Raw genomic sequence first — 24,020 nt, forward strand, 5'->3', positions numbered from 1 at the left:
CAATATTTCAAAACACATACTTAAATAGCTTTTTAACATTGTGGTCTTTTTGGTAATCTCCTGGTCAGAATTAACGAAGTAGTTTCTGCTGGTAGAAATATGATACTTTATTCAATATATAACAGACATAATGTTATTATAAATGATTTTATATTTGTTTTCCCTTTGCTTAATTTATTTTGATGTACCACATGTTTGGAGTGCAAACGTAACATGGATCCTTTTAAATATAAAAACATTTATTTCAAAAGCTTAACGAAAAAAATTCTCTATACATTTCTATTTTCTTCGCTCTCATATAGACCTAGAATATGGGGACCTTATTGACACCGCTGCAAAGAGTCAATGTAAAGACGGAAAACCAAGTTATAATAAAATTCCTTATCAAAGGTATTACTATATTATAGATCGACACTATTCAATTGCAATATCACGCTGGCAACAAAATAACAAAGACAGTCCAGAACACTTTTATTGACAAACAGTTGGAAATCATTCACAAAAACCTAGAGATTTTGTATGTAATTGGTCAAGAAAAGAAATAATCACTTATTATAGAATATTGTTTGGTACTGCACTTACTCCAGCTAAATTATTTCAAATAATTGTTGGTGCGATAAGGGTATAGGTACAAAGGACATTTTATTTGAGTGTAGTTTCTTACAACCAAATAGATCCCTGCTTCTTCAAAAAATAAATCAAATTCTTGGAATGAACCCCTTTTCTTATAAATATATCATGGCATCATATAATTGGAAGGCAATTCGTTGTATGATTCAATTCATTTTAGTTAATAACATAAGTTTATAAAAAAAATAAAAGACTTAAGATAGTAACATAAGAAGGAATATTACCGGTAATTAAAAAAAAAAAAATCTGTTATATTAAATCATGTTGAAGAAGATAATTCTATACAGAGGAAGAAACTTTCATGACGATGATGACAATTTGTGTTACCCGAAATATTCCTTCGCTTGAAGAAGATTGGAAATTTGTGGAAACCACCATTTAACATTATCTAACAAACACAATACTCATAGCCTAAGAAGACTATCTGTAAGTCGGAGGCATTCCTTCAACACTAATAATAGTGAACGTAAAAGAAATATATATATATATGTAGAACAAGTTTCTTAACGTACAGAAACAGAAAATTTACCAACTTTGATTATGTTTTAACAGACCTTAAATATATATTTTAAGTGCATCTCGAAAACTTGATAATGTGTAATTGAAAGGTACCGGTACTGTAATTCAACATACACTCCGTAAATGTTGTTATATTAGGCTAAGATGGCAGAAATTACCTGTTTTTTTACCTTTAGGTCTTTGAAGTTGTAGAGACAGTTCATGCACCTAGGCCCACTCATATATGTAAAATGCCAATACTGACAAAGCACTTCGTATTTCATTACTAACACCAAATAACATCTGTAAGTATGTTTCATGTTACGTAATCTGTATACCGGTCAACAAAAATATTCTAACTAGGTATAAAACTACGTATATTGTATTATGGATGTTTGACAAATGAAGTATACTAATATGGTTTTCTACGTAAATATTTATAACACTATGATTATGTATTTGACGAAGATATTTTGCCTGGTTAGCAATGTCTATTATTGGTTAAGACGGAAGCGGATTTTGTATACATGGATGTATTGAATAACTGCATAGGCAGATGCATGAGATTTCAACTCATGTAATAAGTGCTGCTGCTACAATCTTATTCATACCTAAGAAGTGATTTATACCTCTTCACAGGAAACAACTGATATCAATAGGGCAAAATAATATAATTCGAAAATACCAATGAATTTACATGTTTCTTTCGCCATTAGTCTGTAGAAATTCATATTTAAAGCTAGCCATCGTTAACCTATTTTCTCTTCAAGACATCTACGAAAGTAAAGAAATCTAAAGAAAGGTAAGAAAAACATTTTTAGAAGGAAAAACTTAAAAGTGGCATAACATTTTCAGTCTTTTGTATCCACCTATTCTCTCAAATCAAGGAAAACGGTGGTCATTGTCGGATCCACGGAGGGAGCGACCGCTTCCCCCCCCAAAGGTCTTTCTTTCTTTTTTTATTTCCAGCATTTATCGTTGGGAAATACAAATATTGTCTTTTGACGACCGATCCAATCTATGTAACAAGCCTAGCAGAGTCTAATCAAAATATGTGGTACCTAAGAGTACTAAATATAGACATATTTGAATTATAAATACTTGCGTCCCTAGTTCCTTCAGGCGGTCACTATAAGCCCCAAATGAGCGAGAATGATTGGACGAACAGCTGTAGGAAGGAGGGTAAGGCGGCTCACTCTTTGAACTAGTTTGAAGTTGGATCTGAACTACTGTAGTGATCTCGATGCTCACTCACCGGGAATCAAACCAAAGAACCTCATTCATCAAAAATGAAAAATACGTTTGCTAGCTACTAGATCAACAAAGAGAGCCGTGACTCTTGGGGTTTCAGTACGGAAACATTAGGAAGGGTCCTGGAATTCATTGTGACTTTTAATGGCATTTCATCTTTTCTTGGGAAAAACACACAAGCTGTTATTGTAATTCATATATAAAAGACTAAGTCCTGAGTGAATAACTGGTCTTCGCACAGGTCAAACCGCTTAAGCTAGAAACTTGAAATTCGGACAGTAGATAAGGAAGGATTTTTGGAAATTCAAAAAAAGGAAGGGAAAATATGGTGGAAATTATTTTAACAAGATGAACCGCTTAAGGCTAGAGACTTGAAATTTGGTATTTTGATTTCTCATTTAAAATAATTTGACACGTGTTTCGACGTTTTTTGGTACTTTAAGTAAAATGGGAAGTAAAGAGGTGGAAAGAAAAAGGGGCGGGGATTGCAATTATTATAATAAAAATCAATATCTACGTAAGAATCTTTAAAGGTTAGAAACATGAAACGTGGTAAATGGAATTCTCACTTAAAATAGTTCAATACGTATTTCAGCGTTTTTGATATTTTACCTAGAAGGGAAAAAAGGGGCGAGAATCATTATTATTATTATTATTATTATTATTATTATTATTATTATTATTATTATTATTATTATTATTATTATTATTATTATTATTATTATTATTATTATTATTATATTCCCATATCTCGGGATCCCTTACGGTTAGAAACGAGGATTGGTAGTTTGATTTTTCATTTAAAATAATTAAACATGTATTTGAGCGTTTTTTGTCACTTAACGTAGAAGGGAAGGAAAAGAAATGGGGAGTGGTTCACTAAAATGCCTTACGAAGTGTTTGAATTTCGTGACAGAATTTTAGCTCAATTCAATTCTCTATGAAAGATACAGAAGGAAGAACGCGAAATATTGTGCCACAGCAACATGTAGGAGCATTTGCTGTATTGTGCGAGACCGTATGCCGAGCCTCGCGTGGGTGTAAGCAAAGGCTAGTATAATATAATTTTATTGTTGTAGGCATAATTATAATTATACTATGTTTCTAAAAGCTACATTTAAGAAATTACCTAATAGAGCTAATTTCCAACTTCTTGTTCCTAGCCTGGTCTAATGCTTTTTTCTTTACATACTCAAGTATACCACTGCAAAAGTGGTGTACTTGGACAAAATACCCTGTACGGTGCTCATGGTCCTGCGCTCGATTCCCGTTTGGGATACATTTGAATGAAAAATGTTCGGATTCTACTATAATCAGTAAGTGCACGTCTCCTCTCCTTTAGCCGCCATGTCATTACTGTGGAACATTAAATTCAAGCAACAAACCCAAATATGCTAGGACACTTTTGTAACAGTGTCCTATATTTATCTTCTCGCTCTCTTCTGTTTAAGCGGAAATTCCTGAAGGTACCAGCACTTGAATTCCTGATACATTCATCTTTAAATGTATCAGTTGAATACAGTTGGGAGCTTGTCGTAAGAAATGAACAATTCCATGGACACATAGCGTCAAAGTTTATCAGTAACTTCCAACAACTCGTGAATCCTGGGTTCTATACCAATCATAGAAATGTGTTTTTTTTTTCACCTTTGATACATCAGAAGATTTTGGTACGATTTGTGAAGCCACAATCCGAACACACATTTAAGGGAATGTCAACAATGTTGACAAACTGAAGTTATGATGAAATATTAAGTTTCGCAAAACGAAACGCAAAGAAAATCCAACGACATTTTGCCGTCAGGAAATGTTGTTCGCATAGCGCCATAGTTCAAAGATTATGTCCCTCTCAGAGAGGACCTGAAATGTACTATGTTTAAAACATGCTTACATCAAACTACGCTGTTAAATAAATGTTTGCAATTTTTTCTAGATATCAAGAATTCAGATGCAATCAACATGCAATACTCTCGCATCAAACCCAGATCTTCCTTATATAGCTTTGGGTGATAAAGAAGGTTCTGTAACATTTGTCTCCTTCAGTGACCCCAATTCACCCAACGTTTTGAATCGTTGTTTCCTAGACAAGAGGCCAATTACTTATTTAAAGTTCAGTAGTAATGGAGAAGGCTTGGTAGCAGCCGCAATGGAAGATGGGTTCCTTTTCTCATTCGAGGCAAGTTATGTTATATAGTAATTAAATAGTTTGTTATAGTAATGATCATCTTCATCAGTTGTCTGCATGTAACAAAGCTTCGTAGTAGAGAAAAGTTTGTGGTTTCTTGATATTTATCTATTATTTTCTTCATTTGGTGAATGCAAAAATTATGTGACTCTCACTATATGAAAACCAATATTCGTAGGTACTTGAATAATAATAATAATAATAATAATAATAATAATAATAATAATAATAATAATAATAATAATAATAATAATAATAATAATAATAATAATAAACGTCAAGTAATTACTTACTATTTGTTTATTATTCACAAAACCAATATATGAGTTTCTTCCTGGAAATTACCTGTTGAATCCAGTAATTGTCAAGTGATATATTGAACTGAAACCTTGCTTGAGGATATTTTGTATTTTACTTATAGAATATTTTTGGAATATTTATTTATATTGTATTGTATGAAAATACTTAATAAAGACATAGATTGGAATTCTAAATTCATATCTTGCTCGATATGTATCGGTAAAACAACAAATGTAGATAAATGCTACTTGTAAAAAACTACTACAAAAAATCGAAATTGTCGTTTATTATTAAGAGCATACAATATCTGGATTTGTATTAGAACATGGATAACGACAAAATATTGGAACTCATTGACATATCGGGATATTGTAAGTACCAACCTTCTACACGAAATTAATGAAGCTCGTCTTTTGAGAAGTCTAGAAACGAAAGGTTAAAAAAGTATAGTAGAACTCTATACCTGCCACATTCCAAAACTTACCATGGATTACTAAAGCTGCAAATATATAAGCAAGCGCTATGTTTATCTTTCATATATTTATTAAAAAAGAGATCAGTATTGTGTTTTTTCCCTTTTCTTGAGTACTACGTAAGAAAGAAATAAGGTCATAGGAGAGGTAAGCGCTCTACCACTGAGCCACCATTCCCCCCGTCATAACAGAAGTAAAACATTATTAGAAAGGAACAATATATGGTTTATATTACAAAAGCAATCAAAGAAAATGTGTCAATAATTACATTGTAAGACAGTACAAACATGCCACTTTAATGTTTCAAACTTCGATTCCTGGCTGGAGTTATATGGTTCGGATTCCACGTTAATCAATACGTTCAATTCTCATATAGCCTCACTGCTGAACGGGAAGTTAAACTCAAAATCAATTCATCAACTCAATGTTTCAAATCCAGCAAAAATTTTAAAAATAAAATATCATCGATGGTCTTAATGTTTGTACTATACATTAGATATTGTTAGTAACGTTTAATTAAGGAAGTGTATCAATAACTTCACAAGTGTAAGCAATAAGTAGTTTCTGTTGAGTATATATCTATATATATAAAAGAGAACGCACAAAATCCTTTGTCCGCTCATCACGCTAATACGGCTGAACCGATTTCTTTCATTTTTGGGGGGTTGTTAGGATTTGGACCCTAGATGGTTTTTATCATATCACTTTAATTTTCAATTACCAGTGTCTTGAGATAATTGACCAATCAGGTGTCCATACGTAGAAAAAATCCTTTATCCGCTCATCACGCTAATACGGGTGAACCAATTTCTTTCATTTTTGGGGGGTTGTTAGGATTTGGACCCTAGATGGTTTTTATCATATCACTTTAATTTTCAATTACCAGTGTCTTGAGATAATTGACCATTCAGGTGTCCATACGTACAAATCCTTTGTTATTAGTTCATCATAGGTATAAAAATAAACGTATTTATATGCAACCCGCATGACCCTGTGACTCGGCGGGTTAACATACATGACAGGCGCTATAAATCACTTGAAAGCGAAAAAGTAAAAATTATCTAAGTAACAAAGTTTATTGCGTTCCGGGATGACCGCAGCGAAGCGGGGCGGGTTGGGGTGACCGCAGCGAAGCGGGGCGGGTTAACATAAATGACGGGCGATATAATGTTAACATTAGTGCAATCTTCTATGGTTTTTATCATATCACTTGAAAGCGAAAAAGTAAAAATTATCTAAGTAACAAAGTTTATTGCGTTCCGGGGTGACCGCAGCGAAGCGGGGTGAACGCTGCTAGTTGTATATATATGTTTAATATTACATTACCAAAAATCAATACAAACGGTTTTGTCCTTATATATAAGCTATCCGATATATAATGAAGAAATTCCACTTTTCCCTTCCTCAACCATCATCTATCCGTACCATATGGGTGGTACATGAGGCATAGTGTAATTTTATAAATGATAAATTTATGTCAGGAGCATCGCCTTTCGTGGATTACATAGTACAATATAATTCCTGAATAGAATGGTTCCAACTATAATATAAATATGTATACTATAATTTTTGAGAACGGAATAGGCGTGGCCGGTGGAGAAACGCTAGTGATTAGTTATGCTACAGAATTGAAATATAAACTTCAAGTTCAGTGCTCACTATTGCTCCATAGATTAAAAAAATAACCCATTTTAATTTCGTCGAGAATTGTTGAAGGCTACAATGTTCTCTTAGAATTTAAATTTTTAGGAACTCCTTTGATGGAATCTTACTTTGGTTTTGTGGTTCTGATAAAAATTTGGTTTCAGGAAATCAAACATTGATCACCAAGTAAACAAGAAGAAAATGTATGCAATTTTCAGTAAATAACTAGATACTGTGTAGATTTCAAGTGAGTATATGGTGGACTATAAAAACGTTAGGTGGGTATGTGCTGTATATCCTCGATTACAACTCTGCCTTAAATCAAGCACACTTGTCTTCCTCGATGTAGAAGGATAGGTTGCTTTGTTATCAGATCAACAACGATGGACTGAAGCATCTACTAATTATATCTACCGGTAGAGGAAACTTCCGTATTGTGAAGATTATTTCGTCCCACTGAGTATTCGGCACATTCTTGTAGAGTATTCAGATTACTCAGGCTTCCAGAGAACGTTTAGAACTGCCTAAAAATCTTAGTTAACTTTTAGGGGATAATGCGGCCTTAGGTGGACCTATTCTCAGTTTTGTTCGTGAGATTATAGTAGTTAAGCTGCTTTGAAGTTTTTTATTTAAGATATTTCTTGTTATGCGTTTCTATTATTGTATTTTTAAAATTATTTTCTAGTTATATGTATATCTCATATTTTATTATTTATTTTATTATCGTTTTCATGAACCCTGTTCTAATTTTCATAGCTTTTATGTTTCATTCTTTTTAATTTGTAAATCTTATATGAGACCTACATTTTTTTAAACATTTAATTTTGAATTTTTAATATGCATTATCTATCGGTCAATCTTCTGATCGTAACGTGGACAAATAACGTCGCTACTAAAGTCTTCATTAAAAAAAATATGCAATCAATCAATCAATTTAGACGAAGGCTGATTTCCAACTAAATCTAATATTTCCAGACCTAGATCTCGATAGCTGTAATTCTAAATAAATAATTCTGGAAAGATCTATTCGTTCTAAGGGTATTTTTTCCTCCACGAACGACTTAAAAGAAAATGAAGAAGATCAAAACAGCCAGATAATATATGGAAAATACTATTAAGTGAAGCAATATGTGTTTTTAAATCCTCTTATATATTGCAGAATTGATTGATTAATTGGGAGGTAATGGGGACGTGAGCATCGAGGATATATGTCCCCGTCACGATGGACATGGCTCTAACACGGACTGTAGCAATTAAAAAAGAACGAAAAAGCTGGAACGAATATATTGAAAAAGGACTAAAAACGCTGCTAAAGTAGAAAGAGAATTAAAAACAGAAAATAAAACAATAAATATATGAAGTAAAATATCTAACGATAACAATAAATATGGAAAAAGGATAAAAGGGTAGAATAAAAGATAAAGCGTAGCAGCAATAAAAAGAAATAACAAACTAAAAACGTCAGAGAAGGTGAGCAGCCTCACTAGCATGAATAAACTGAAGTATCCGGCTAACAATACTAACAACATCCCCCAATGCACGGGTAAAGTGTAGAAGGAAGCCTGTGACATTCTCTGAGGTCTGAGTATTCAGGACATTCCACAAGAATGTGCTGAATACTCAGTGGAATAATACATTCCTCACAATACGGACGGTCCAAACCACGTATACATTGCAGAAGTTCGAATGGATATTAATTATGATGTCACAAAGTACTATTATGGTTTGTGATCCATACGAAAAGGTTTGAAAACAATTAGTTTCTTAAATAGCATTTTGCAGACACTATCTCTGACTTACTTTCTGAATATTTTATGTTCTTAATTGTGTTTAAGATATTCATCAAAATTCAGAAAAGTGGAGATGGACAAAGTGTTGATCCTTAACCCTCGCACTACCAACGGATGGTGGGAAACCTTGTGCCCACCACAGTATCTTTTTTGTAATTAATCTTCTAATAGTTTCTTTAAAATTGTAAAAAGTATTTTATTGCTCAACATGTTTAGCTAAAGCATATACCTTACGGTGGTGCAAATTGAACGTTATTGTCTCTCATAAATTTGCTAGTTTAAGTTGGTGGGCACAAAATACCCCCCCCCCCTTCTCCTCCACTATTTGTAGGAGATATGACTGATATTTAGAAGTGTAATTCCTAGATGGCGGTATAATATATAACTATATCCCGCCTTTTCTGAATTTGGCGGTTAGTCTTATCCCGCGTACTGTTCACTTCAGTCACTGTATTATAATGTCTTACAAATTTGCTCTTTTAAGTTGGTTGGAACAACCCCCCCCCTCCTTCCCGTTGGTAGGAGATGTGACTGACATTTAAAAGTACCACTCCTAGATGGCAGTATAATAAGTAGTTGTTAGTCTTATTCCGTGTACTGTTCACTTCAGTCACTAGAATTTTGTGAACGTTTTTCTAATTTGTTTCTTTTGTGAGATATGTTTAATTTAAACAGGTGGGTACAAAATGATCCCCATTGGTAGTGCACGTTACAAAAAATACCTAGGTAGCGCGAGGGTTAAGAGTATCATCTAGATATCCGTTCTCACCTTCTCTTTTATTTTATTTTTTGTTCACGAAAGTAGCAATTTCATTTTGGTGTGGACAAATACTCTAGTGCTCTCATGTACAAAAATGAACTAACGTAAACATCTGTAAGGGAAAGAACTGCAACCTACAAACTGCACGCTCACATCCCATATAACCTTGGAAACAAAAAGGGATAATCAACAAGATCAATCAATCAGTTCTTTCCTCGAGCTCCTTCGTGGTAAAGCGATTAGCGTACGCGCATGTGGCGTGGGAGACCCGGATTCGATTCCCGGCGGAAACTCATGTGGTTAGGATTCCACGTCATATAGCCTCGGTGCTGAAAGGGACGTTAAACTCAAAATCAACTCAACTCAGATCTTTCCTCCCATAATAACTTTTATCTCATTTCATTCAAACGTTCTATCCTCCTTCATGATGTTTGTGTTCTGATTATTATTTATGATTGAATAACAGAAATAGATAGTGAACATAATAACTGTGGTATTCCATTTTCTACAGGGTTTCCAGTCTTTTAGTTCTTCTCATGGTAAAGAAAGTTTCAACATTGATGTTAAGGACTATGTTGAAGTTAAAGAACCTGTCGTTGATTTCACCTTCTTGGAACAAACTGACATCAAGATACTCTTGTTGACGGAGGCTGATAAAGGAAGTTGTCTTGGAAATAAGATATTAATTTACGGAATAAAAGGAGGAAAATTTGATTTTCAAGAGAAGATGGATCTTCCAGGAAAGTGTCCTTGTCTTGTTGGAGGGTATAAGAGAGATCATGCATTTTTTACAACACTATTTGGAACAACCAAGTATCTCAAACTGTCTCCTGGATCAGACGTGAGTTTTTTTCTAACTTCGTTGAGTATTATTGTTTAAAAGCATTATGGTATATTATGGTATATTATTGCATGGTTTAAAAGCATTATGGTTTAAGCATTATGGTTTAAAAGCATTATGGTTTAAAAGCATTATGGTATGGTATATTATATTATTATTCACTTTCTAAGGTTCCTACAAAACTGATTTATCTTCTACTTGTTAACTTACCGGTTTTTATATATTATGTTTTCTACATTCAATAAAGCGAGAACTGCATATTGTAATAATATTGACAAACTTTTATTCTGCTTACGAGAATGTTTTACAGTATAACTTTAAAACTATTTGGTACTATTTTAAATACAAATTTCCAAGATCGTAGTATATAAAGTGACATCACGAAATCCTTCGACATTTTTTGATGAAGGCATGACTTTCTTTGATTTTCTTGTTTTCAAAATTTATTATTATCAGTTAGAAATACATGAGTGAGTGCACTATATTTACTGAAGTGTATTTCAAGTTTTGACTAGTGTTTGCATTCCATTGCAAATATATACATAGTAGGTCAAGTTTTAAACTTTTTTATTTGATTTTTCGAATATTTTTGCTGACTTGAGTTCCATTATATATAACTCAAAGGAATTATACTTTGTTTTAATCGTAATAAAACATGCTTTCAAATGGTGGTATGTACTTGTCAGTGTGACTTCCTGTCCGGAATAATGAAGAGACTTTTAGCAGTTGAAGTTTCTCTTTACAAACTTCAGGAAGTTGTACAGACTTTACACCTTGCACAAAAAATTTACCAGAGTAACGCGATCTGTAAGTTTCATTTATATAACACAATCTGTAAGTTTCATAATAATATCTGCTTTCATTCAGGTGAATACTATACTATCTGTCATGAAGGAAACTACTTTTTTATTTTAGTATTCCATTATCAATGAGGGAATTTAATTATTTAGTAAGACTATTCATGGCTTTGGATTGATTATTTTAACAAAAGAGACACTGACCAAAGCTTAAAACTCACTTTATTTTAAATTATAATTTGTAATTGTTTCGGATATCTAGCATATCCTTCTTCAGACACTATCGAAAATAAATGAAAATACAGACATATATATATAAATATTGTTATGACAAAGTTTAAATTATTTAACCGTCATATATATAGTCATTATTATGAAAAAGTTTAAATTCTTTTAACAGACATATGTATATTTATTGTTGTAATTTTTTATTTTTATTTATTTATTTATATTTTATTATTATTATTATTATTATTATTATTATTATTATTATTATTATTATTATTATTATTATTATTATTATTATTATTATTATTATTATTATTATTTTTCTTCCTATTTACTGAGGCCTTCATCCAATCCCATAAGTCTTCGTTTTCACTTTCCAACTAACCACGTTCCTTTATTTTTGGTTCTTATAAGGGCCTTTTTTTATTTATTTTCTTTTTCTCTATGCTATTCAAACTTCCTTGCCATAATTCATTAATAGGTAAGCCCCCTGTCCAGTTCATCAGTTTATCTCTTCCTACCTTCTTTATCCAATCTGCTTCTTTCCACTTCCTTATTATCATTCTTTTCTCCATCTCCAATACTTCCGTCTTATCCCAATTAATTCCGTGATTCGTCTCCTTAACATGTTTGTATATGGCATTGGTATCTTTCTTCCTCCTAACATCATCTTCATGTTGTTTTATCCTTTCTTTCATTCTCTTTCCTGTCTCTCCTATATATGACATATCGCAGTCCTCACACCATACCCTATAGATGACTCCTTCTTCTTCTTCATTAATCTTTTTAGTTCCTTTTCTATTCTTCTTCTTTATTGATCTTAATAAAGTTTCTCCACTCTTTCTATAAGTTCTGACCCCTCCTTTCTTCAATAAATTCTTCAGTTTCTCCGTTTCTTCTCCCATACTTTCTATGCCATGCCATTTTCCACTCATCCTCTTCATTCTTCTTTCTCCCTCTCTTTCTCTTCCTGCGTTCTTCTTCCTTCTCTAACTCTTTCTTGCTGTAACCGTTCTTCTCTAACTGTCTGTAGAATTTCTGTATGCTCTCCTTCCTTCCTTCTTCTTCGTCCTCCAGCATTTCTATTCTTCTTATCATATTTGTTATGAAATTTCTCTTTGTACTCAATTAATTATTTAGTTGAGTAAGTAAAGTTTAGTTGAATATAAGTAAAGACGTAAGAAATAAGGTAGATAAGATTATAAATTCAAAATTAAAAAAAGGTGTATGTAGCTATGACATTAACAAAAAACGCCTAACGAAGGAGTTCTGGCGCATAGTTGACAATCTTCATAGTATCCGAAATTATTGGAATCAGGACTAAGAAACTTGTCTCCATTCCAAGCATCGTAAGTGCTAGGCCTATATTTTCAATGTAATGCAACAGATTGAATTACTAATGCTAATAATCATTGCTTTGCTTTTTTCGTTTCAATTTTCTTCGACGTGGTTAAAACGTCACTGGTTTCTAAATTAAATATACCTCTTCTAGTATATATATATATATCGCATGAAGCTGAAATTATTTTTAAATCTAAGCTGCGTGCTGCTGCGTGCGCATAGAACTATATTTAAGCACAAACAAATACTTCCACTTAATTGAATGATAACTAACGTTAACCCAAAATAAATGATGATCTAATATCCGAGAATACGTTATGAACAATTTATGTCTTAATATGAATAACGTGAAAAATTTATATTGCAAAAAAGTTTTTATTGTCTTTCTAAAGACTAGCACAATTCCTAAGTTTACTATAAAACACCCTCTTTTGTACTAACTAAACTACAACGGAAAATGAAATGAATTGCTTAAAACTACTTAATTATTAGAAACCGGATGTTTAGGCATTAAAAATCTGGAAAATAGGCAGGCAAATAAACACCTAATGTTTAAAAATTAGGCAGTAAAATAGGCACTAAAATGTAACTTGAAATAATGAAGATAAACACTTAATACATTAAAAAAATAAATTCAAGTCATACGTAATGTTCAAAGAATATAGAAATATATCTATTTTTTAATATCTTCTTTTACTGTATATATATATATATAAACAAAGCTTGACATGTATCCCATGTATATTTGGTAAACACATTCTCTAAAGCACTTTATCATTGTACATAACAGTCCAAATTTTATACACTTATCAGTACATACAGTAGTCCAAAGTTTTACAGTACTTTATCGGTCCAAACCAGTCCAAAGTTTTTACGACATCTGATTACTACAAACAACTCTTATATTTCTCGGAAGAGGCAGAATCCTTTCTTGAAATGCTAAAATTATATATTTTTCCCCAATAAAGTCTTATTTTGAAGAAAATATATAGAGTAGGCAACATTAGGTACTAAAGCAATTACTTAGGCAGGAAGGGCCGAAACAGGCATAATAAAATTGGCTTAAATTGAAACTATTACCCCTATATAAACTTAAAAACATTATTTTTGATCATATCTAACATCCGGTCTCTATTAATTATATTTGTGTTAATATATTTTTCTTAATTTACATTTTCTTTAAAAAGAGAAAAAACTGAGACGATGGGAACAGAAAGATATGAACAAGTGATGGAAGCTTCATGAGCATATTAAACTTAGGAAACTAATTGTTTACGTAATAAATTACAACTTTAATTGGTACAGTTGCATTAACGTATCTGTCGTTTATATTCAATTATTATACGTTAGTTCCATCCCAGTTCGCGCCGAGTGAACTTTGTGGTGGATAAACATTCTGTGCGTAGGTTTTCTCGGGGTTCTCCCGTTTTCTCCTACTTTCTCATTCCACCATTTCAATTCATTTCTCATCATCACCGTCTCCTTTAGCCTAACCGGCATAACTGTGGGACGTAAAACTTACCGATTTTCAATTATTATGCCATTAAATATATATATATATATATATATATATATATATATATATATATATATATATATATATATATATATATATATATATATATATATATATATATATATATATATATATCAAATATCAGAGAAATATGATGAAAAGTGTTTATGGCCCATGTTAAACCAAAGACCCATATCCATATTAGCTTTATTCATTTTTTGCTCTCTCTTAACAACAAATAATATTATTCATGTCTATGTAAATTACTTTTATAAATCTAATACGTTGAATATTCTTTCATTCCAGGGGAAACCGTGGAGAGTAGATAAAACAATACCAACTGACCACGTTATTCGATCTATAAAAATAGAGATGAGGAATGATTACTTAATGACTTATGGTCGAGACGGAAAAATAGTAGTCCGAAATCCTTTAACATTAGGCACACATTGTGTACTTAACGTTCACCATAGAAAAGGAAAAGGAGTGCGCAGAGTATACACTAACGTCGGTGACCTCATAGCATCTCTAGGAGAAGATCGTGTTCTAGTTGTTACCTATGTTGAGTAAGTTGCGTGAGCTTAATTTTATATCTAATAATAGTTCCTTTCTTAGAAGCGTGAACGAACTTTCCCAGTAACAGACGATTCAAGATATTCAATTCATAGTTTGTAATTCACGTTGCATTTTCAGTAATAGTAATACTGGTATTCAAGTTTATCATATATTTTATTCTTTAAGATGCTCTCTTTGACTTCTCATACAAGGAGGAGCGATAGCTCAGTGAAGTGACCATTAAGCAACAGAGCCTGATCAGATTTCAGAAGAATATAATGGATTATATTTTGTAAGATGTCAGAGCAATAGCGTCATTTCAGGTTTTGTCTGGAGAAAGGGAGGGCAAGACTCTCCAATATAAATAGATTTTTATATAGTTTTTTAATTAGCATATTATTGTACTATTGAATAAAATATATACATATATCAAACTTAGGACTGAGGGATTTTATATGCTGAGTCTATATATACTTATACATACATACATACATACATACATGCGTAACACGTAATATTACAGCTAATATCTAAAAAAAACGCTGAAATTTTGAACAATGCAGATATTGACAAAGTGATATTTTTTGACAGACTCTGCAATAGCACCAGATTAACAGTATTGCCAACACAATATAAAGTTGTATTTCTTCAAATGGTACTACGTCAGACTATTACATACAATGAAATTCCAATTATCCGAATTAATGAGTTCTGATGTAATCGGGATAATTGAGAAAAATATTTTTTACAAAAGGTTATCTTGTGAGATAACTTTGTAACCTGAATTAATTTCATTTAATGAAAAGATCTAATATATGTGTAAAAGAAAATCAGCTTTACTACAAATAATTAGACAAAAATACAGAAAATGCCAATTAAGTATATAGTTTAACTTTGATTTAAATAGAAATTTCAAGGAAAAAGTACCTTTACAAACGAATACATATAGTTTGGATTTCAATAAATTTTTGTTATCTCTAAATGTAATTTTTTATTTTCTGATATCGATAATAGTCGGATCAGATAGTCGGAATTCTACTGTATTTTAAATCTACAGGTTAAAGAAAATTTACAATATCACATTTATTGTTCAATGTTACAAAGTAAGAACACTATAATGTCCAAATTTTTAAGGCCTCTCCGATATTAAGAAGCGAGTGAGACGGATTGTGCAATGCACATCTGAAGTACCTTTACTGCCGAGTACTATGATGATAATATGATATTTCTAATGAATTAAAAAAAAAAAAAAGCATGTTTGGCAATCTTATTCGGCACTGCGATTTGATCACCGTGTTGATAGAGAGAAAGGCAGAAGGAAAGCCAGGAAGAAGAAGACCAAAGATAGAAAATCTAGATGCATTTACGAAGAAGAGACTTTGTCGAAGTATAAAACAGCTCTCCCATGGGAGAGAAAGGTTTTAAAATTTCCATGTTTCCCACCAATGGAAAGGAATAGAGTTACAAGGAATTATAATTATACATGTTTCCAAAGGCTTTATTTTGACAAATATCATATACAATCACGTGGATGCTTTTCAAGAGACGCAATGATAAAAATGCCGTTTACAGCAATATGATATCTCAAACCGTTTCGGAGGTATGAAAAGCATAGGTAGAGATTTCTATACTGCTTAAAATGACATATCTGTGGGAAATCTTTAAAATGATTGTGAGTCTCTTTGGGTTCCATAGCATTACAACAATAATTTTTGTTAACCATAATTAGAAATTCTCACAATTACATAATTTTAAGAAGTGTTACAAACTTTATCAGTGTTTAAAATGTTTTCGAAATGCATTGAGATAAAATTTCAATATCTATGTGATTGGATAATACCTAAATTGATTTTCGAAATAAAACTTGTTGAAAAACACTAAAAATTTCAACCTCTTTAACTTTGTTTCTACTCATTCGAAATACGTCATAATATGATCATAAAATTCGACACTAAAGTACTTTGAATGTGCACTTGCTCGTCCGTCTCCGAGCTTTCGGAATTTGGATGTTTGTGACACTGTAGCATTCTTAGTTTGTAACTTTGAATAACAAATGTGGTATTTGAAGTTTCCGCTTACTATTTAGATCTCAAATATATAATCGCTTGATGTAGTGTCTTTTAAGAAAATACCACTTTATCTTAGTTGACAACACTGAAAGTCTGGTAGTATTGCAAATATGTCAGACAATGTCTCCTGCCAATATTTGCATGCACAAAGCTTCAGTGTTTTCTATTTACTAGTTTAAAAGTTAGGAGGGCTTTTCAAGATCAATGGTCCACCCTGAATCCAAGATGGCGGACTTCAAGATGATCGCCATGATGACACTATACAGTAACATATTGCATTAAAAACTTGAAGTAACTTGGAGCACCATTCAATATTATTTGATTGAGCTAATTTTTCTGATGGGTTACTTTGGTCTGGTATGGAACCATCTTAGGGGATGACATTCAGAAAATCTCGGAAGTAAAAAAAAAAAAAAAAAAAAAAAAAAAAAAAAAAAAAAAAAAAACCCTAATATATACATATATTATTCACTTGATAGCATTGGAGAAGAAGCTCAGCAGAAACTATTCCAAAAGAAGATAGCTTTAGTTCAAAGGAGGAAAACCAGACGAAGTACAAGACGTCTGAGTGCAGTTTCAACAGATACAGTTATCTTGGGTAAGTCTTAAACTATTTCAAGTGGGCATTTTACTTATTTGTAATTGTGATTAGAGGCAGGCATATAATGTAGCGTACACGGGAGTATACGGCGTATGACTAACTAATATATATTTCTATTTAAAATCCAGCGTACACTCACCTTGAGTTTACGAAAGAACGAGGTGTACGTAAGTAGGTATACGCTATATTTTTGAAAACAGTCGAGCATATATCTTGCAAAAACCCTAGCATTATATCATTGATTAGGAGTCACCATAATTGAGTTACGTCCATGTGGTTTCAGCGATTGCCAGCCGGTCCACTGAGGCAAAACTGGAGGCAGGGCGACGTAGCGCGCTGACTACGTGCTCGTCGCTAGACTGGACGTAATTTAGCTGAGCTGGTCGCTGACAGATGGCGTTGGAGCGGCTCAGGCCCTCAAATGGGCTATTTCGCTGAGTGGTTTAGTTTGTAATTGTGATTTAAAAAAAAAGAAAGTACTCCCTAGCTTTCGGACCCCCCATAGAGCCTTGTTCACGGAGACTGAAACAAGAGAAAAACAATAAAAACTCGGGAAAAGTAAAAAGAAATGGACTCACTCGAGTAGAGCAGTTTAAGTGGATTTTTTTTTTTTTACCAATATCAAGAACTCAAGATGGTTATAGACTACTTAACACGCTTAGGTTTCATGGAACTGATGAATAGCGCAAAAGGTGAATGCAAAGTGTGTCTAACATGGAAGGATTAATTTATTTTTATTTAATTCTTTCGATTGCCGAAGAATTACTATGTAATGAGATGAATCTGATGTCTTGATCTCGGTTAAAATCATTTAAGGACGAATTCAGGTAGTTGCAGGAGAGAGAGAGTTCAGAAATTCAATGAATTCAAATTCGCTTCAACAACTATTGTCAGTTTCATTTATTTATTTATTTATTTATTTATTTATTGAAGCGAACGTTAGCGAAGCTTCTACTATACGATTCGATTGATATTTTTGTGTCTGTTCGTCTGTTCCACGATAGATCTCGTAAAATTTATCCGATTTTGATTAAACGTGGTATGTGTCTTTCTTTTACTTGCGTAAGTAACCCTATTGTTTCGGGTGGTAATCCATCAAGTATAAGAGAGTAAACTCTATCTCGTGTTGCCAATTTACACCTGTACATACAAGACAATTTTCCATTATAAATTATGTAAATAAATCGATTATGACGAACTTAATGCATATCTTCTTTATGATATTGGGTTAGGGTTAAATCTGCCAAAAATGAAAGTGTAAATAATCAATTATTCGTCAATTTAAAAAAAATAATATTCCTGATAATTTTCGTTTAAAATGTTCGATTTTGTCGTAATATGGGTACGATTTCTTTGAGGCTTCCCAATCATCCCGATCTCTCCACAGGGAGTTAAAATTATTAAAGAATAAAGAAGTGAAATTATCGTCCTATTCTTTCTTCCGATTGTTTTCAGAGTTTTACGATAAATTTTCCAAAGTTCATTCGGTTTTGATACAATATAATGTATTTTTTTCTCTCTCTTTTCACTAATCCGCACTGCTTGGGATTAAAATCAGTCAAGAATGAGCTGTGAATTCAGTGTCCTCATGTGAGACATTTTAATTTCTCTCTTCCTATTAAAAAAAAAAAAAAAAAAAAAAATCTATGGTAATTTCCGTCACAACTGCTCATCTTGGTGTAATATATCGTACATTTTCTGTAAATCTTCACAATCATTTCCTGTAAATTTTCACATTACTTTGGATGATCCCCCTTTTTTAGAGTTCCACGATAACTCAAATAAAACTCATTCGGTTTTGATACAATATTATATATACTTTCTTTGACTCTTGTACCTCGACCAAGTAAGTTTGTGGTGGAGTGTCCTCTCTTCGTTTCGTAATAGCTAAGATTATTAAATTTGAAGTACCTATTTGAAGCATAATTAAATCTCTGGCTTCTGATTAGATGAACTCGTGTTAACAGACATCAAATCCAATGGGATTTTTCGCGCCTACTCAGGTTTACATTCTCCAATGAGGTTCGCACTCACTAACCTTTTTGGAAGTAGCGCTCACTAATTTCTTTCGGGCACTCATCTACTTGAGCTCGGGCTCACTACATTCAATAGGGATCGGGCTCACTAGTCTCAATTGAACCTGTGCTTACTCGCGCTCGGTTTCAATTGAGCTTGGACTCACAACCATCAGTGGGGCTTGAGCCCTCTGATGTCAATCAGTAGGGCTTGCATTCATTTGGACTCTGATTCATTAACTTCAATGGGACTTTAGCTCACTATTCTCATTGAGGCTCGCCTATACTCGGACTGACATTCTTCAAATTTTTCAATGAGGCTTGCACTCACTAGCCTCCTATGGCTCGCAGTCACTATACTATGGCCGCTATGCCTCCGGCTCTGACAGTTCTGCACGTGGACAAAACAATGTTGCCAATTTGTCGTGGGTTTAACCGCACACGCTAAGAATAAACAGAAAAAGCAAACAAATACAACCGAAATGAATTGCTTAATAAATGCTGAATTTTCATGGATTTTTAAAACGTTTGGTGTAAGGAAACAAAATAAAAATAGCCAGAATTAAACATAAAGTAATCGAATACACTGACTTTTCTTCGCTGCCTACATGTATTCGTCACTATCGATAGGTTGAACTTCACAATCTTGAAATAATTCGTCAGAGTTAACTGCCGAAATTTCTTCTTCATCGTCACTTTCGTCGTTGCTATCGTCACCATCACCCAATATCATAATTAAATCTTCTAAAGTTTGTTCGAAGACACCTTCAGCTTCCCAAGCTTCCTGCATAATTTTTCACGTATGCTCAACGACGTTTTTCCAATTATTCGGGTACGCTTTCTCTATCGCCTCTATTACTAAATTTTTAACGTCACCTACACGAAATGTTTTATTATGTTCAGCCACATAACCTTTAACTTGAGCCCAAATTAACTCAATTGGGTTAAAATGACAATGATATAGTGGAAGTTAAATAACTGCATGCCCGTGAGCCTCAGCATTTCCATCGATCTCATATGATGGCTCTCTTGGCTTACAGATTTTTAGTAATGCTATTAATTCGGCTTTTTTCATATCTGGTGATACTCCAGGAACATTATTTTTTCAAGTCGCCTTATCATGTCCTCCTTTTTGCTGTTCGTATTTGGAGGTTTATTCGTTTGAACGGAATGATAAGCCGCGTTAGCAAGCACGATTACGGAATTCTCGTTAATATTTGGAAGTAGACTATTAACAAACCAGTCTCTGAAAGTTGTGGAATTCATTTCCTCGTGATAATCACGAGTGCTCTTTGATTTAAAAAGCAACATTGCCTCAGCTACAAATCCGCGCACAGTCCCGGCATAAAAAGTAAGTCAACTTCCCTTGCCAATAGATGTCTTCATTGTTCCTTCGAATGTATCGTCTGTCCACGCACTGCTTCTCGTGTGCCCTGCATTCGCCCATGTTTCGTCCTGCCATACTAAGTTTTCCGGGTTTATTTTCATCACCATTCTCAGAAATGCACCGAGCCGCAACAATATCGCTTCTTTCCATAAGAACTTTTCTTTCAGAGAATTTCTTCCACCTAAAATCAATTTGCCTTAACACAACACTCAAGCTTGTTTTCTCTCCCTCGAAGAGTCCTGCTTCTTTCAAGGATTTGAGAAGCTTCCCGCGAGTCGAGAATTTTTTCCTTATATAATATTGATAAATGGGTTGCCTTATTGCGTCATCCTGAAAACGATCTAGAGACGTTTTAACATTGGGTCGATTTCTTTTTTTTGTCTGGAGTAACCAAAACTGCCGAAGGAGAATTCAGTTCTTCGGGACATTTTTGTTATGTTACGTTATGTTACGTTGTTATGTTTTGTTATGTTCTTAACAGTAGACTTTCCCACACGCAGAGCGTCAGCCACTCTGTCCACCACCCTCGTCACAGGAAGAAGAGGGCCGCCATTATCGCGCTCTTTCTCGAAATATTCACGAAGACTTATATCAATTCTCGGCTTTGTCCTTTATACACTTCTATTTTCTTTGGCTTCGGTTCTGAAGAACTAGCCATTGTCACTACGTAATTACAACACTATTCTTAACAACACACCCAAACACACAAAAAGAAAAGAAAAAAAAAAAGTCGCAATAACCAAACAATCTCAACGCACTTTTCACTCAACTATGCACAAACAAGAGGGAGAACACGAAGCGGCAATAACGTCCAGTTTCCATGCCAGAGCGGTGACAGCTCGTTCACTCATTGGACCTTACGGGGGGAGGGGGGGGTCAGTGTAGTATCAACCCTCGCTTTCTTTTTCGCATAGCTGTCAGAGCCAGAGATACAACGGCCCTAGTATATAATCGTTCAGAACACGTGCTCACTTGGGACTTGATCTTACTACACCTCAATGAAACTTGTGATCACTGGATTCGCAATCAAGCTCACTACCCTCGGTGGAGCTCGGGCTCACCCGAGATCACACTTACTAACTCCACTTGTCGAGTTCACTAACCTCAAATGGACTCATGCTCTGGCTAACTTTTTGTCAACTGGGCTCTCACTCACTACTCTCAACGGGACTCGTGCTCACTACTCTCAGTAGTGCTTGCATTTACTTGGGTTCACGCACAATTTCGTTCGGGCCTGCAGTCATTACCTTCAACGGAACTCGGGTTCATTTCTTTCAGTGGGGCTTTTTTAGGTTCGGGATCGTGTTCACTAATTTCATTTGTTCTCGTGTTTACTCAGGCTCGAGCTCCCTAACCTCAGATGGACTCGCACTTTGACTCACTACCCTACACAGGACTCTCACTCACCTCTCAGTTGGACTTTTCTCACTTGAGCTTGCGTCCAATAACTTCGTTCAGACTTCGAGTCATTACCTTTAATGGGGCTCGGACTCATTACTTTCAGTGTAACTCGCGCCCACTAATCTCAATTAGCTTCGCAATCTGACTCATTTCTGATTCTTTGCTTAGTTTTCAAAAAGTAGCACGTTAAGATATTGCAATTTTTAACATGGGATATAGGTTATAAGTTGAACCAAGTAAGATAGCGGAATAGGCGAAACGAAGCTGTCACGTAAGGTTTCATAATTTGGCAGTACGGGCACATACTTTATTTTATAACATCCTTGCTCCATTCCTTCACCTATTCGGGGGGAAATTTATTTAATTTTTGCTAGTGAATGAGAAGTGTATTTTTTTTTTTTTTTAAATAGCTATATCAAATTCATGTCTTCATCCAAGAGTTTTTTGAAAAAAGGAATAATAGCAAACTTTTCTGATTATAACACCCCTTCAAAGTGAAACTAACAAAAGAATGAGTTTTATTAGTGAATTTACTATCATTTTTATGTTAATGTGAGAATTAACTCAATATCTTGCAATCGAATGCGCATAAACTACGTTTGCCAACCACAATATTGTCATACAATCATTTCTAATGATAAGTTTTCATTGTGTAACTAGTAATTGCTAATGTATTCTTACTTCACTATTAATTTTCTTATTAGGTGATGAAGATATTTCTCAAACTTGGATAGAGAAAAAGCAGCAAGAGAAGATAGAATTAGAACGAAAAACATTTGCTGAAGTAAGGATGAAAATGCTTCAGGAGTTCCAGCGATTAAGGCAAGAGGTATGTTCAATTTATTTCGGAGGAAAATGTACAGAATAGAATAGAACATTTTATTATCATTAAACTTTACAAGCAATAGACGACGTCTAATTGATATATATATATATATATATATATATATATATATAGAGGAAAGTACCTAAATATGGAATACCGTTCCATTTTTTGGCAACTGTAGCTCACCTTACACGATTCTACATATGAAAAAATGTGTGTGCATTCTGTAGACATATGGTCATAACTTCTGCCATTTAGAGTCAGTCAATAACAAAAAAGAGACTCCAAAAATAAATAAAAATCAAAACAGTACAAAATTGTTACTCGAAAAAAAGTGCTCTAAATATGGAATACCATAAACAACTCTCATGAAATATACCAGAATGTTTTCCATGCTTCTAATATAGGTATGCTAAATAAAACAAAGGAAGCTGTCAATACACATATTTTAATTACGTGATATAAAGGTGCAAATATTCCAAAGATTGTTTGAAAAAAATGTAGTAAATGAGCTGCAAAGTTACAAAAAGAAACATAGAAGCAAAATTTGCAATGTGACATTTTTAGAGTTGTAAACTTGGGTAAAAGAAAAATTATTATATATGCTGCCTAGTATTAGATATGCTGCAAAATGTCCAATGAGAAATCTGTCTATTTACAGAAGTCACAGATATAAACACCTTTGTCATATCAAGCACATTCATTGTGAACCCAGGATAGGCACATCATACATATCACCCATTTTTCTTAGCCTTTATCTTCAGAAAATTTTCATGAGCAGAAGAGGCACTCAGCGTCTTCTTCTGTCTCTGGTTGATCATTATCGGGAATGCTACTAAACGTTGATGATTGATCATCATATGCGCTGATGGACATAGATGTTTCGGAATCTGAAGTTTACTTTGGGGACAA

At 33.5% G+C, this 24,020-nt stretch overlaps 1 protein-coding gene across 1 annotated transcript in view; it reads left to right on the top strand.

The window, feature by feature from the left end:
- Positions 1-24,020, top strand: part of LOC145690931 (cilia- and flagella-associated protein 43) — a 190,326-nt gene that overhangs the window by 50,052 nt on the left and 116,254 nt on the right. The window contains exons 8-12 of the mRNA XM_081766380.1: positions 4,313-4,555; positions 10,043-10,372; positions 14,561-14,820; positions 17,358-17,476; positions 22,987-23,111. Coding sequence (XP_081622506.1) covers positions 4,313-4,555; positions 10,043-10,372; positions 14,561-14,820; positions 17,358-17,476; positions 22,987-23,111 — 1,077 coding nt within the window. The remainder of the gene's footprint in view (positions 1-4,312; positions 4,556-10,042; positions 10,373-14,560; positions 14,821-17,357; positions 17,477-22,986; positions 23,112-24,020) is intronic.

The sequence above is a fragment of the Thermobia domestica genome, chromosome 1 (genome assembly GCF_964235325.1).
Source record: "Thermobia domestica chromosome 1, izTheDome1.hap1.1, whole genome shotgun sequence".
NCBI lineage: Eukaryota > Metazoa > Arthropoda > Insecta > Zygentoma > Lepismatidae > Thermobia > Thermobia domestica.